Source organism: Rhinichthys klamathensis, unplaced genomic scaffold, assembly GCF_029890125.1.
Source record: "Rhinichthys klamathensis goyatoka isolate OS25496 unplaced genomic scaffold, OSU_Roscu_1.1 h1tg000205l_1, whole genome shotgun sequence".
Taxonomy (NCBI): domain Eukaryota; kingdom Metazoa; phylum Chordata; class Actinopteri; order Cypriniformes; family Leuciscidae; genus Rhinichthys; species Rhinichthys klamathensis.
This window is the reverse complement of record NW_026606730.1, coordinates 87501-102500: the sequence shown is the minus strand read 5'-3', so window position 1 is coordinate 102500 and position 15000 is coordinate 87501. Positions and strand designations below refer to the sequence as shown.

Here is a 15000-nt window from a genome sequence, read left to right as displayed (position 1 = left end):
ATACCAATAAATTGTATGTTAAAATGTTGTTGTTTTTTGTTGGACCCAGTACCATGATTACTATTATTGCATGGTATTCTTTGAAGAACCATCCTAGTAAACCTTTTAAAAACTACTTTGCGGTACAATGATGGTAATACCGTAGATCTGTGAAATATACAGAATGATACTAAAATTCATGTACCATGGCACTGCAAGGTACTTCCAAGAATACCATGATCTGTCCAAAAAAACAAAACAAAAAACGTGGTAGTATTGTGTAACTTTTTTTTGCAAGTGAATGAATAAATCATTAATACTAGTATCATGGTATTACCCTGATTATTTTTTGAACATGGCACCACAGTAATATCTCACTTATAAAACAAGTATTTTTTGGTCAGTGGTATTTCTTAGAGTACCATGTAAAAAAACACAGTACATTAATATTAGTGCCATATAAAAAAATATTTAGCACTTTAAAAAGTGTTGCTCAGTTACAAGTAAAAATAGAATATAATACAGTCAAATATAATGATAGAAAAAAATAATATATATATAATATTAGAGATAAAAGTATGGAAGCTTGTTTCCGCCACTGAATTAGGGCTGCAACAACTAATCGATAAAATCGATAATAATCGATTATGAAAATCGTTGTCAACGAATGTCATTATCGATTAGTTGGTCTGCTTACGTCACGGGGAGCGTTTACTGGTGATTGGTTGAAACAGGCCAATCAGGATGCTCTCTGTCTTACACGCGCTTCATGAGGCACACACGCAAGGTCTCTCTCCCTCCGTTGCTCTGCCGCGCGCTCGCGCTACACGGTTTGGAGCACAGTCTCTTCTGTCTCGCATGCGCGCTCTTGCTTGCGTGCTCAAATCCAGGGAGTTTGAACTAATTTGCGAGCATCAGGGAGCCGCTATCAATATGCGGGTGACTTCCAGAACTTCCGGGATTTTGGGATGTCTGTATTTTGCGTCTCGAGCATCAGGTTGCGCAATCAGTTCGCTCGCAACATAAGTGATGGATTAAAATAGTGCTACCGCAGAAATATTAAATTAAAACGGTCTTTACAAAGCGAAGCACTAAATATAAAGGCAGTTAATAACAGCAGCAGTAAATTATTGTTTTTTAGTCACTGTACTCAGTGGTTTTCAGCGAATGTTTGTGCACTAATGCATCATTTTTCCTGTCTTTTTAATCAAGCCTGTTAGCTTGCTGCGTACCTCCATTACGTTCTCTTTATATAGCATTTGTCTACTATTAAGTTTTAATTGTTTTTCAAACGCGATCTACTGCGGCTCTGTTCACACGCTTGTTTTCAGTCTTTCTATATTTATTTTTTACAAATTATCCTTATAATTCAATTAATTTTAAATAAAAATTAAATGAATTATGTATGAGATGTTTTTAGTTTATATCTTTACATCTGAACAACATGTCTGTAAATTTGTTTTAACAAAAATTGTGTTAAAACAATATGTTGGATATAATTTTTTTTTTTTTTTACATTAATCATGGTTGTCAACTTGCCATCAGCAATTATCATTAAAAACAATGCAAATATTGATATTTGTAAAACTCAATGTGTGGCTTTGGCACTTTTTAAAGTACACTTTTACACATAAATATCCTAATTTAGGGTTTTAGGTAACACTTTATTTTACGGTGTCCTTGTTACATATGTTACATGTACTTACTGTAGTAATAACAGTAAATTATGCATAATTACATGCAACTAACCCTCAACCTAATCCTACCCTATTCCTAAAGTAAGTACATGTAGTTACTTAATATTACTCTGTACTTAAATATATAATTACACTGTAACAAGCACACCTTAAAATAAAGTGTAACCGGGTTTTATTTAGCCATAATAAACAAAAAATCTAATTGAATTTTTATCCGATTAATCGAAAAAATAATCGTCCGATTAATCGATTATCAAAATAATCGTTAGTTGCAGCCCTACACTGAATAAAAAAAAAAAAAAAAAAAAATTTGCGACTTTTTATCTCACAATTGCGATATAAAGTCGCAATTTTGAGAAATAAAGTCGCAATTGCGAGATAAAAAGTCGCAATTCTGAGAAATAAAGTCGCAATTGCGAGATATAAAGTCGCAATTATGAGAAATAAAGTCGCAATTGCGAGATATAAAGTCGCAATTCTGAGAAATAAAGTCGCAATTGCGAGATATAAAGTCGCAATTATGAGAAATAAAGTCGCAATTGCGAGATATAAAGTCGCAATTTTGAGAAATAAAGTCGCAATTGCGAGATATAAAGTTGCAATTCTGAGAAATAAAGTCGCAATTGCGAGATATAAAGTCGCAATTATGAGAAATAAAGTCGCAATTATGAGAAATAAAGTCGCAATTGCGAGAAAAAAAGACAGAATTGCGACTTTTTATCTCACAATTCTGACTTTATGACACACAATTGCGAGTTTATATCTCGAAATTCTGACATCTTTTCTCAGAATTGTAAAATATAAACTCGCAATTGCGAGTTATCAGGCCAATTCTAAGGGGGAAAAAAGACTAACTTTTTCCCCCTCAGAATAGTTTATATCTCACAATTCTGACTTTACAACACGCAATTCCGCCTTTATATCAATCAATTCTGACTTTATATCTCGCAATTCTGACTTTATAACACGCAATTGCGATTTTATATCACGCAATTCTGACTTTATATCGCGCAATTTTGAGAAATAAAGCCAGAATTGCGAGAAAAAAAGTCAGAATTGTGAGATAAAAAAGTCGCAATTACCTTTTATATTTTTCATTCTGTGGCGGAAACAAGCTTCCATATAAAAGAGATAAAAAGAATAACAGAAACACCAAAACTCTGCTCAATCATAATGGTCATTAAAAATAGTGAAGGCCTCATCAAATAAATAAAGTACCATAGTATCTGATATCATATTTGAGCAGTCTTTTACTATGATAATACCATGATATTTTGTAAAGTACCATTTGGAGGCATGTAAATGAATTCCCTGCTATATTTATATGGTCATATATTAGTATCTGACACTGCCACAGTACGTTTTTGTATATGAATTCTCAAGAAATATAAATGCAAAACAACTAATCTGTTCCTGTCTAACACACACACACACACACACACACACACACACACACACACACACACACACACACACACACACACTGTGGTTCAGTGGTTTAGCGTCTGGACGGGAGTCGTTCTGTCTGAGAGACTCAGTGTCCAAGCAGGGAGGAAGTGCACAGTGTTTCTCAGGGGGACGGTCCCCATACAAACTGTGTGTGTGTGTGTGTGTGTGTGTGTGTGTGTGTGTGTGTGTGTGTGTGTGTGTGTGTGTGTGTGAGAATTTGTTTATAATTTGTTTATCTGTGTCTATGTTACTGTACGCCGTGTGTGTGCACTGACAAGTCCAACTGACACAGCAAGACTCTGAATAAATGTACCTGAAGACATCGAGTGAATCAACAGCGAGGACGAAACGCTTGATGGACATAAAAAGCCACACACACACACACACACACACAGATGCAGTCTTTGCTGTCTTATCTACACATCTGCATAATACAGAGTAGCAAGAGTGCGTAGATATGCATAGTTTACATTTCTCCCTTACTTAACACGCTCTTGCTGTTTTTTTTTTCGACCCGCACTCTTTTCCGGCACTAATCGCTTCCATCGCAGAAGAGTGCAGCTGCTCTCACAAACACACACACAAAACACAAGCGTCGCTTGGATAAACAACAGTCTGCGAGGATGTGCATGTCTGAGATGCACTGAAATGCAAGACTTTCATGCAATAAAATATTTTTTTGTTTAACAATCTCGACTAAACATTTACGCTTCTCTCTGTACACAAACATTTCATTTTGCATTCTGCTCTCAAAGCACGCAAACACACCTGTTGCAAACATTGCCCCTATTATGCTGCGTTCAAATGATGATGCAGACAAAAGAGGGCAGGACAAAGGAGTGTGTATGCATTCGTATGTGTATCGCAGGTCCAGGCATGTGTGTTAAAGGCAGGCATGGAGGGCTATATCAACGAAATCACATCGGGCCTTGAATAGAGCCCTGTGGGACCCCTTACTCCTTTCCCAGAAGCTAGTCATTCTGTTGACTAACTACTCTGTCATCTCAATTCACACGTCATGCATACCATCAGAAGTTGTCCCAAGAGATGCGTTTTGAATTTTGAATATCTAAAATACAGGCCACAAAAATGTCATTACTGCACACAGAGAAGTGCTTCAAACGTCAAAGCGCTGGACAGCTAGCTAGTGTATATAGAGGCTCGTGTTTTAAATAGATAAGACCTGCAGTATTTGACTGCCACAGGAAGCGACTGGTAATGGTCTGTGTTGATGTGTGAGCGCTGTATCAACACAAATAGGAACATATACGCAATTAACCAAGCATGTACACACACACAGACTTCTGTGCACCGCAGACACTGCATTAAAATATCTCCGTCACGGCTCAGCGGTGAGTCTCATCCACCGTGTTTCCTTCGCTCAAACATATTGAGTGAGTTTTATGCATGTGCATCGTCACTTCTAACCTCGTCCGCTGCGGCCGACGAAACGCAGGTCGTTGAAACGGGCCACTTGGTTCTTGATGGCGGCCGTGGCGTTTCGAAGCTCGGCAGAATAATTCTCATCGTTGCCGGCCATCACAGTGACCAGTGTGCCGTCAGGGATGTCGCCGAGGGCAACCACCTGTCAATCAATGAATGAGCAAGATATGTTACATCAAAACTCTATTTTACAAACAATCCAAAAATACAACGTACGACAATTATCACACTACGTTGCATTGAAAAGTCATGGATAATGAAGAAGTCGAGAACTAAAAAAAAGCGACAACTATTAATAAAATGATTAAAAATAATAAAATCGATTTCTCTATTTGAATACGTTTTAAAATGTAATGAATAAATAATGCTTAGTTATTATTATCATCAATGTTGAAAATGGAAACTTTTTGCGGAAACTGAGATCCATTTTCTTCAGGATTCTTTGATGAACAAAGTTTTAAAGAACAGCATGTTCTCAAATGTAACATTTTAAAAGTTTTTACTGTCACTTGTGATAAATTTGATGCATCTCTGCTGAGTATTAATTTGTTTAAATAAAAAAATCGTATTGACCCCAAACACTAGTGTGTACTGTATATGCAACTGAACATTATTAACATGTATATGTATATATTTCCTGTAATTTCGTTATTATTATACTTACCAATAGATCGTATTAATAAACATATTCAGTGACAAAAACATTGGGCAGATACTGAAACCCAAACTACATTCAAATCCTCTATACTGTCCTGCGTCACATCCACTTGTGCAATATCTCCATATCTAAACTAAATGAGCCGGTTATTTGCATATTAACTGTAAATGTCAGCTCATTCTTCATCTCTTTGTTTCAGAGAGCACACATGCCTCGCAGGACTACGCTCTGCTTTTGGCAAGACCGGGTGGTTCGTCATTTGCCAAATGCGGAAGATGATGATGAAAGATGTTGCGGTCACCCGTGACAACAAGAGATTAGCAACAATTACTGACGTTTCCCTCCAAATCATTAGCTTAATTAGGATGTGCATTAAAAAAAACCAACGTGAGATTGTAAGATTTTAAAATGTCCATATCAGCACTTAGCACAAGTCTGTCTGATAGTCAAGTAGACCTAATATGTCATTACTGCGAGTTTAATTTAAAGTTGCGGTTGTGCAAATGTACCGTATTTTCCGGACTATGAGTCACACTTTTTTTCATAGTTTGGCTGGTCCTGCGACTTATACTCAGGTGCGACTTATATATCAAAATTAATTCAGACTGAGATGAACCAAGAGGAAACTTGCTTGTTGGACTCACTGGCTTGTGTTAATTTAGCCTATTCAGCCTCCCAGGTACAGTACATGTTCTTTATGTGTAGCTGAATAACTTAATGTGTTGCGTTAACACACCGGACACCTATTCCGCCTGTTGTTCTGTGTGCTGTTGTGTAGCTGCCTTTCCAGATTAAATGTCTGTTCTTGGTCTTGAAATAAATTTCTAAATAAATGCGACTTATAGTCCAAGTGCGACTTATATGTATATTTTTTTCCTCTTCATGACGTATTTTTTGACTAATGCGACTTATAGTCTGGAAAATACAGTATTTGAGATTACTACTGCTACAATTGGCAACTTTAAAAATGTATCTCATACAGGTGAAACTCGAAAAATTTGAATATAGTGCAAAAGTTCATTTATTTCAGTAATTCAACTTAAAAGGTGAAACTAATATATTATATAGACTCATTACATGCAAAGTGAGATATTTCAAGCCTTTATTTGTTATCATTTTGATGATTATGGTTTACAGCTTATGAAAACCCCAAATTCAAAATTAGAATATTGTGAAAAGGTTTTCATAAGCTGTAAGCCATAATCATCAAAATTATAACAAAAAAAGGCTTGAAATATCTCACTCTGTCTATATAATATAGTAGTTTCACCTTTTAAGTTGAATTACTGAAATAAATGAACTTTTGCACGATATTCAAATTTATCGAGTTTCACCTGTATGTTTAATGGTTGAATCAACATGACTAAATTGGTTTACAGTTAGAACAAATAGAAACACTCTTAAGGAAACACATGCATTCTTCTTCTTCATGTTGCCCAGTTTCAGTAACCCATTAGATGTCTGTGGTGGAGTACCTTGAAAGCGATGGGCAGGGTCTTGTTGCAGCGCCAGTGTGTTGGCAGGACGGAGCAGAGGAAGTTTGGGCTGTCGGTGCGCACCAGTTCTCCTGGGTGGTCTGAGAGCACCTCCACCATGCTCCGGTCAGCCATGCGCAGTTTCCCCACCAGGGCGGCGCCACTGCTCTCCTGAGCGCCCAGAGGCAAACCCTCGTTCATCTTCCCCGAGCTCAGGGTCGTCGAGGGAGGCGTGAAGCGTCGCCCAGGCGCAGGTTCTGAAACACACGTGTGCATTAGGCCTTTAATGAGAACATTTAAAACGTTTACAATATTGCACTTTTGCAATAACAGTAAATGAGATGCTTCTTTGTTGCATTGCTCTGCACTTGGGCAGAATTATTATTTCTAGTAAAATTAGCTATCAAACATCGGCATCTTATATAAAACACATTTGCGGCCTTCGATTACAGTGACTTTACTTTGAGTTGGGCCAAAAAAAAAACACTACTTAACCATAGTAAAATTACTATAATGCATGGTAACTGTAAGTAAAAATGAAGTTTGTAATATATCACTGGTAAAAAAAAAAAAAAATCAAATGTTTCAAAAATGTATTTTTATAAAATGAGATCTAAAGTGAGACTGAATGAGTAACATTTTATGCCCCAGGACCTTCATATACACACATGTGAATTGATGCATTGCTTGGCACTGCATTACTAAGCAGAATAATTGTTTTTAGTAAAATTATTTATTTAAACACTGGTATCTTGAATAAAAGACGTTTGCGGCCTTCTATTACAGTGACTTTACTTTGAGTTGGGAGAACAAAACATTACTTACTATAATGCATGGCAACAATAAGACGAAATATAGTTTGCAATATCTCACAGTTGCAAAAACATAACTCAAAAATGTATTTGTTAATGTATTTATATCAAATGAGATCTAAAGTGAGCAACATTCGATGCCACTGACGACAGGACCTACATATGCAAGTTAATGCATTGCTCTGCACTGTATTATTATAGGCAGAATAAGCAATACGACTCTTGCAGCCGTGAATTACAGTGATTTTGAGTTCAGACAAAAAAACATGAAGTGACGAGATATAAGCCATGAGAAGCGTGAACTGACTTTACCGCAATTACGTAATTTTCACTTTTGTTATTCAACTGAATAATATATCATTTTATGCAATGGCTATAGAAATGCACAGTTTTGGTCATGCCCATACATAAAAAAATTTAAAAAAAAAACTTTTTCCGAGCAATTCAGGTGCCGTATCCCTGGTTGACTTCTGTGCCTCAGAGGCGCATGAAAGCTTTAAACCCGTCAGGCCTGCGGTCGTTCGGGCCGACCACAATCAATGCCACATGAGTGCTGAACACGTGACGGAGAACCACTGCGCTCTCCAATACAAACACAAACCTGGAGTCTGTGACGGGTGTTTGGGGCGAGTGGGAGAAGGTGTAGAAGAGAGAGAGAGAGAGAGATGCCGGACGCCATATAGGCCAGACATTATGAGACTTAAAGAACGAGACGAGATTCCTCTTCTCAGGAGAATCCCAAAAGACGGATGTGGGATGAAAACTAGATTTTTTTAAAAGGTATTCTGCTTTTGTTCTAAAAACTCATTTGCCAAGCTCTTAAAAATATAATCTTTACATCTCATACATTGTCTACACATTCTGGTTTAATGGAAAAACATAACAACCATGGTCTAATAATCTAACCATTGTTCAAATCAGTAAAAAAAACAATATTGGTTACACTGTAACAGTGTAATTATACATAATAATAATAAATAACTACATGAACTTAGTTGGGATTAGTTGCATGTAGTTATGCACAATTCAGTAATTACTAAACTACACATTACATGTGTTACAAGGACACTAAAATAAAGTGTTACCAAAGTATTTTACATATTATTCATGAATTCTCTAATGGTTCCATTGGACCTGAATAAAACATCAATGTTCATAAAAAGGTTGAAATGCAATATAAATTTAAAAAAAAAAAAGTAATGATAATTGACACACAATCTGTTTTATGGTTTTCTTCTCATATGACAACATAATGTTTTCCTATATTCTGGATACACCGCACTGACTCTGACTCAGCAGGCAATCTTTGGGGGGGAAATATTAATAATATTTTTACAATCTCTGGGACAGTTAACACATACAAGAACAAAAAATATCAAAATGGCTTTTAATTGAGGAATTTAAAACATGAGGAATTTAAAATCATGGTACTTCAGTTACGAAAAAGTATTTTTTTTTGTATATAAATTGTGCATTTCTGAATAACATATCTGCCTATCATATTCATATTTAGTCTTATTTTTCATCTCTTTCTTGCTCATATTTAGTTATATTCATATACTTATTCATTTTTGCTCATGTTGCTGATTGTTCATATCGAACTATTTTGTTTGTTAACACTTTTGTACTATTGCTATTTTGCATGATTTTAATTATTTTACACTGCTTTCTTTCTTTGACAGTAACTGTGCAGTTTTTGTGTGAAGGCGAGAGACAGAGAATCTGTAGTATTTTGCCTAGGGGAATGTCACATTAACATCATGCTTTAGGTTAAGGTTAAAGGTTTCAGTGATTATTAACAGCTTTGGACATTCAGATATTATGAAACATGACGCGTAAAAATAGACTCGTGAAACCGCCGTTACGCATGTGTCCAGAGCTCACAAACGCTCTTACCGTATTTGGCGTCCCAAAGAAAAACCATTTGGTATCTTTTGAACACCGTCTCAGTCAGGATCGGGATCGGGATCGGGATCGGGATCAGGATCCCAGACGAGCAGCTGATTCTGACGCGCGCGACTCAAGGGCACGAGCTCAAGCTTACTATCCTTTTGGTGAGGTGAGAAAACCTGCGGACCAGTCTAAAACTGAACTCTGATCAGTTCATGTAGAAGTTGTTCCTCTTTCAGCAGGAGACATCAGAGAGGATGATTTGGCACGCGCGTATCCTTTGGAAAGTGCGCGTGAAGTTGCGCACCTGACGCCGACGCATTCGCGGTCTTAAAACTATCTAAAAAAGTGCATTCACTCGCTTGTATACGAGTGTAATACTGTTGAGAGAAAGTATTCTTCCTGAATCCAGCTCGCGGTGGGAATGATGATGCGTTGTGAGTGAATGAATCCGCGCTTTTACTGGCACTGGGCAGCGCAGGAACGCCAGCCAGGGCAGCTCATTTGCATACGCCTCCTCCTCGAACGCTCTCATTGGACAGTGATGACAGACCTCGATGGGCTCGGCCAATCAGAAGACCGTCCGAACCGAGGGGGAAAAAATGGATCTGAGCAGTCAATGGAATTCCTCGCGCGTGCTTCGACGCGCGCTCTCGCTGATTCACAGTTGCTTTGGATTTAAGTTACTTATCAAACGGAACTGAATATCAGGTGAAAATGAAATACAGCAGGGTAAATTACAACAAACACAGCTTGTTTAATTCTATTCTATTCTATTAAGAAATCATATAAACACTTTTTAGATCAAATAAAAGAGACACCGATTATTACGCATGTCAATACAGTGGGAGAAAACATTAAGCTTGTTTTGTTCCAGCAGATTTTGTTTTCTATTTTATCAGAAGGAACATGATATCAGCAGAACAAGCAGATTCTCATTATAGCAACTTCAAATAAATTAGATGACGAATAAATTCAGTAAAAAAAAGTTAAAATTTAAAATGTCCAAGAGTAAGAAAAATTCACAATAGTCAAACGTCCTTAACTACTGTTTAGTATTATTTCTAGGACAAAGATAGCAGATGAAAACTGCTGATCTAATCTGATGTGTGTTACAGCCAACAGGGGGCAGCAGGCGATCTGCATCATGATCTGCGAGAGTGTGTGGAGTGTGTTAGGACTTATAGAGTGTGTGTTAGGACTTATAGAGAGTGTGTTAGGACTTATAATGCATGAAGTGGAAACGACAAGAAGCAACACAGAAATGTTTTGTCTTCTTTCGGTAAAACTAATAGAATTTGAATTCTGAATACTGTAAATACTGAAATCAGGGGCTCACACACGTTTTTGTTTTTGCATGGTAATATAACAATAACTGGACGTTATTATATAAAATTATAATAACTGTTTTAAGGCCAAATCCAGAACAAATCATCATTGATTATTAAACTGTGCTTTTGAGGTTCAGGACTGTAAAAGTCCCACAAGATTGAGTTTTATTAATCAGGAGTGATTCAGAACAATAACACCAAGAACTAAACGTTCTGGTTCTCTTCTGGTCATGATTCATTTGTAAAACTGTAAAGATCTGCTTTATGAGATCCGTGTTATTCACGTCTCATCTTCCTTGTTGTTTGTACCGAACATTAAATATAAAACAAAATGCAAATCCTGATGTCAGTCACTGTGAAAATACGGACTGTCCTGTTCATTCTTACATCAGAACTTCAGTCCGGCGTTTGATTTTTACCCTGACGTTTATCTGATTATGAACATATATAAATCATTTGAGTTAATCTGAGAATAAAGACTTCATATCTGAGTCTAGGACAGGGACAGGAATATATATACACATAATATATTACATTCATTGTCCTTTTTAGTTAATCTTTTCAAACTATACATAATCATGTTTGTAACTGTGTTTATATTGAGAATAAAATAATATCTATTATAAATATTAAAATGAATCATTTTTTAGGCTATATATTATAATTAGGTAACACGTTATTTTAAGGTGACGTACATGTTACTGCATTTATAACAGAAAATTATACATAATTACAAGTAATTAACCCTGAAACAAACCTTAACCGTAACTCTATAGTAAGTACATGTATTGAGTAAGTACAACGTAACTACGTCACCTTCAAATAAAGTATAATCTATAATAATACTAATAAATATTAATATTAAACATTAAAAGTGCCTGAAAAAAAATACAATGAAAAGACACGATCCCTAATTAAAATTTGCATGATATAGTTTAAAACTGAATGTTATATTGTATGAATAATAATTTGGACAAATAAAGCATATAAAAACAGCTGAATCTGAAAGCAAAGATCAGTTTCAGGGGAAATAATATAACATGCACGCCAATCATAAATGATTTTCTAGCACAAAGGCACCGCAGGTCTCGGACGCGTCTTGTGTTTTACTGATTTAGAGAAATCTGATCTCGGAAAGTTGAGCAATCAATAGCGCTTGTAGTCGGCTATAAAATATATTGACAAGCGTTGCAGGGTTACAAATATCTGATCATGTTCGGCCGCGCCACGGAGGAAGCGCTCGCTGAATACAATATAATACTATAAATGGGTTTGAAATTAATACAATTATTATAATTTGGCCATAAGGCGACTTGCAGCAAAATGTTTTAAGGAAGCAAACATCACATCATGTCAGATCTCATATCACACTCTAAGCATAACGTTACTTGGAAATAACATAGGTTAAGCAAATGAGAGAATTTGAAATATTCCTCTGAAAAACAAAGTCCTGATTTTAAGGACACACACACACACACACGTAATGAAGGAACATGAAGTTGTTGTTCCCTATTTCAACAGTTCCTCTTTCACATTCTACAGCGAGGGAAAGATCAAAACCAGAGAAACTGAAGACGACGAGCAGAAAAAACATTTGTGATTCATGAAGAATGAAAGTGAGAGAGAAACTAGAAGAGTTGAGGCTTTACCAAAGAGTGCGTTGGCGTTTCGGCCCCTCCTCATGAAGTACATGGCCCATGAGATCGGTCCCGACGCTTTGAACGGGCCTGAATTCATTTGGACCGGTTCTGATTCAATCCAGGATTCACAAGAAAGTGAGAAATATGGATTCCCTCCTTCCCCTCGCTGGCTTTATACTCTCCCGTCTCCCACCGTATTACACCAAATACAGATTAAAAGTTGACATGCAGTCATGACTAATATATCCCATCAGAAAGCATGTCCTCAGGAGACAGGCCCGTCTCTCTGCCCCGGGGCGCTCCGGTCCTGCTCACTTCATTTAGCCACTGATTCCCCCCTGACATCTTTATTTTACTCCTGATGAACACGCTGAAATCACGCATGAGAGAGCCGGTGAACTAGCTTTAATTTCTTACAAATGAACTTAAAAACGAAGGCAAAACACCCACTTTGACTTTCAGTTTTGAAGTTTAGATTCAGTTTTGGTTTCACAAGTAAGTTTCCTACAGAACTAGAAAAGCTTCTGTGACATTAGAATTTACACCAGAGTTAAAGAAATTAATACGTGCATTCAGCAAGGAAGCATTCCATTGACCAAAAGTGAGAGTAAAGACATTTATAATGTTATAAAAGATTCTATTTCAAATAGAAATGAGCATATTAGAGTGATTTCTGAAGGATCATGTGACACTGAAGACTGGAGTAATGATGCTGAAAATTCAGCTTTGATCACAGGATATAAATTACATTTCAAAATACATTCACATAGAAAACACTTATTTTACACTGAAATAATATGCCTGTTTTTACTGTATTGATTGATCAAATAAATGCAGCCTTGGTGCGCAGGAAAGACTTCTTTCAGAAAATAACCTAATTAAACGTTGACTATTTTATCTAATATTTGTGCTATGCACCTTATGATTATTAGTTTCAAATCAGTCATTTATAAAGTTGTCACTGTTAAAAATAATCCTGTAAAAAAACGGTAAACTACTGGCAGCTGTGGTTGCCAGCATCATACCGTAAAAATATGGTGTGTTACTGTTTTTAAAAATTAACAGCTAAATACCGTTTTGTCAGCTACAGTATATAACTAATTTAACAGCATATAATGTAGCTGACAAAACGGTATTTAGCGGTAAATTTTTAAAAACAGTAACACAACATATTTTTACGGTATGATGCTGGCAACCACAGCTGACAGTAGTTTACCGTTTTTTACAGTTTTATAAATTAACAGCTAAATACCGTTTTGTCAGCTACAGTATATAACTAATTTAACAGCATATAATTTTAGCTGACAAAACGGTATTTAGCTGTTAATTTTAAAAAAAGTAACACACCTTATTTTTACGGTATCATGCTGGCAACCACAGCTGCCAGTAATTTACCGTTTTTTACAGTTTTTAGAATTAACAGCTAAATACCGTTTTGTCAGCTACAGTATATAACTAATTTAACAGCATATACTGTAGCTGACAAAACGGTATTTAGCTGTTAATTTTAAAAACAGTAACACACCATATTTTTACGGTATCATGCTGGCAACCACAGCTGCCAGTAATTTACCATTTTTTACAGTTTTTAAAATTAACAGCTAAATACCGTTTTGTCAGCTACAGTATATAACTAATTTAACAGCATATACTGTAGCTGACAAAACGGTATTTAGCTGTTAATTTTAAAAACAGTAACACACCATATTTTTATGGTATGATGCTGGCAACCACAGCTGCCAGTAGTTTACCGTTTTTTTACAGTTTTTAAAATTAACAGCTAAATACCGTTTTGTCAGCTACAGTATATAACTAATTTAACAGCATATACTGTAGCTGACAAAACGGTATTTAACTGTTACTTTTAAAAACAGTAACACACCATATTTTTACGGTATCATGCTGGCAACCACAGCTGCCAGTAGTTTACCGTTTTTTTACAGCATATTTTTTTTACAGTGTGGAACTGATAATGCAATGCGAGTCACTTTGATAAAAGCGCCTGTAAACTGCATAAATGTAAAAGTAAAGTGCATTTGGCAGATGCTTTAATCCAAAGTGACTTGCACTGCATCTGACCAGTTTTGGACCCGTGACCTTTGCTAGGTCAGTGATCCACAGTTAGGACGCTGCCTATCAAGATGGCGGGTCTGTAGTGTTTGCTATGTCTATTTTGGTCTCCAAATGAATGAAAGCTGGCATCAGAGTCTTGAAACTCACACACACTCGATACAGACCACAGCTGTGCTTCAGAGGCTTCGAGGACTTCGGCTGTCTGGGTGTGTTGCAGGAAAAGGTTGGTAAGCCACAGTGAGTCGTGAGGGTCGTAACATCACGACTGAGGTGTGTGTGACAGGTCGTGTCACCACTGATACCACACAGATGAACAACGGCTTCAAACCACCGTCGTCTATAGCGAACTCGCAGAAAATACAGTCTTGCCTTTTGAATTCTCACAAACTCCTCACACACACACACACACACTAACGGGAAACGGCACAGATTTAGATGTCGTTTTGCCCTGTGCCCGCAGGCAGTCTGTCCCCTACGGGCCCCCAGAGACGGGCCACCCCGGGGCCACACAGGATCAATAATGGCTTCCTGGGGCCCGACAATCAATGCTGCC

At 36.8% G+C, this 15000-nt stretch overlaps 1 protein-coding gene across 5 annotated transcripts in view; it reads right to left on the bottom strand.

Moving 5' to 3' along the window:
* runx1 (RUNX family transcription factor 1) overlaps nt 1–15000 on the bottom strand; it is a 71212-nt gene that overhangs the window by 21534 nt on the left and 34678 nt on the right. For 3 of the 5 annotated variants that reach the window (XM_056263269.1, XM_056263267.1, XM_056263268.1), the window contains exons 3-4: nt 6702–6958; nt 4554–4710 (exon numbers count right to left, since the gene is read on the bottom strand). In XM_056263269.1, the coding sequence (XP_056119244.1) occupies nt 4554–4710; nt 6702–6958 (414 nt within the window). Of the gene's footprint in view, nt 1–4553; nt 4711–6701; nt 6959–9409; nt 9883–15000 lie in introns of those variants that run through there. The other 2 variants (XM_056263272.1, XM_056263270.1) reach the window with 2 other exon arrangements.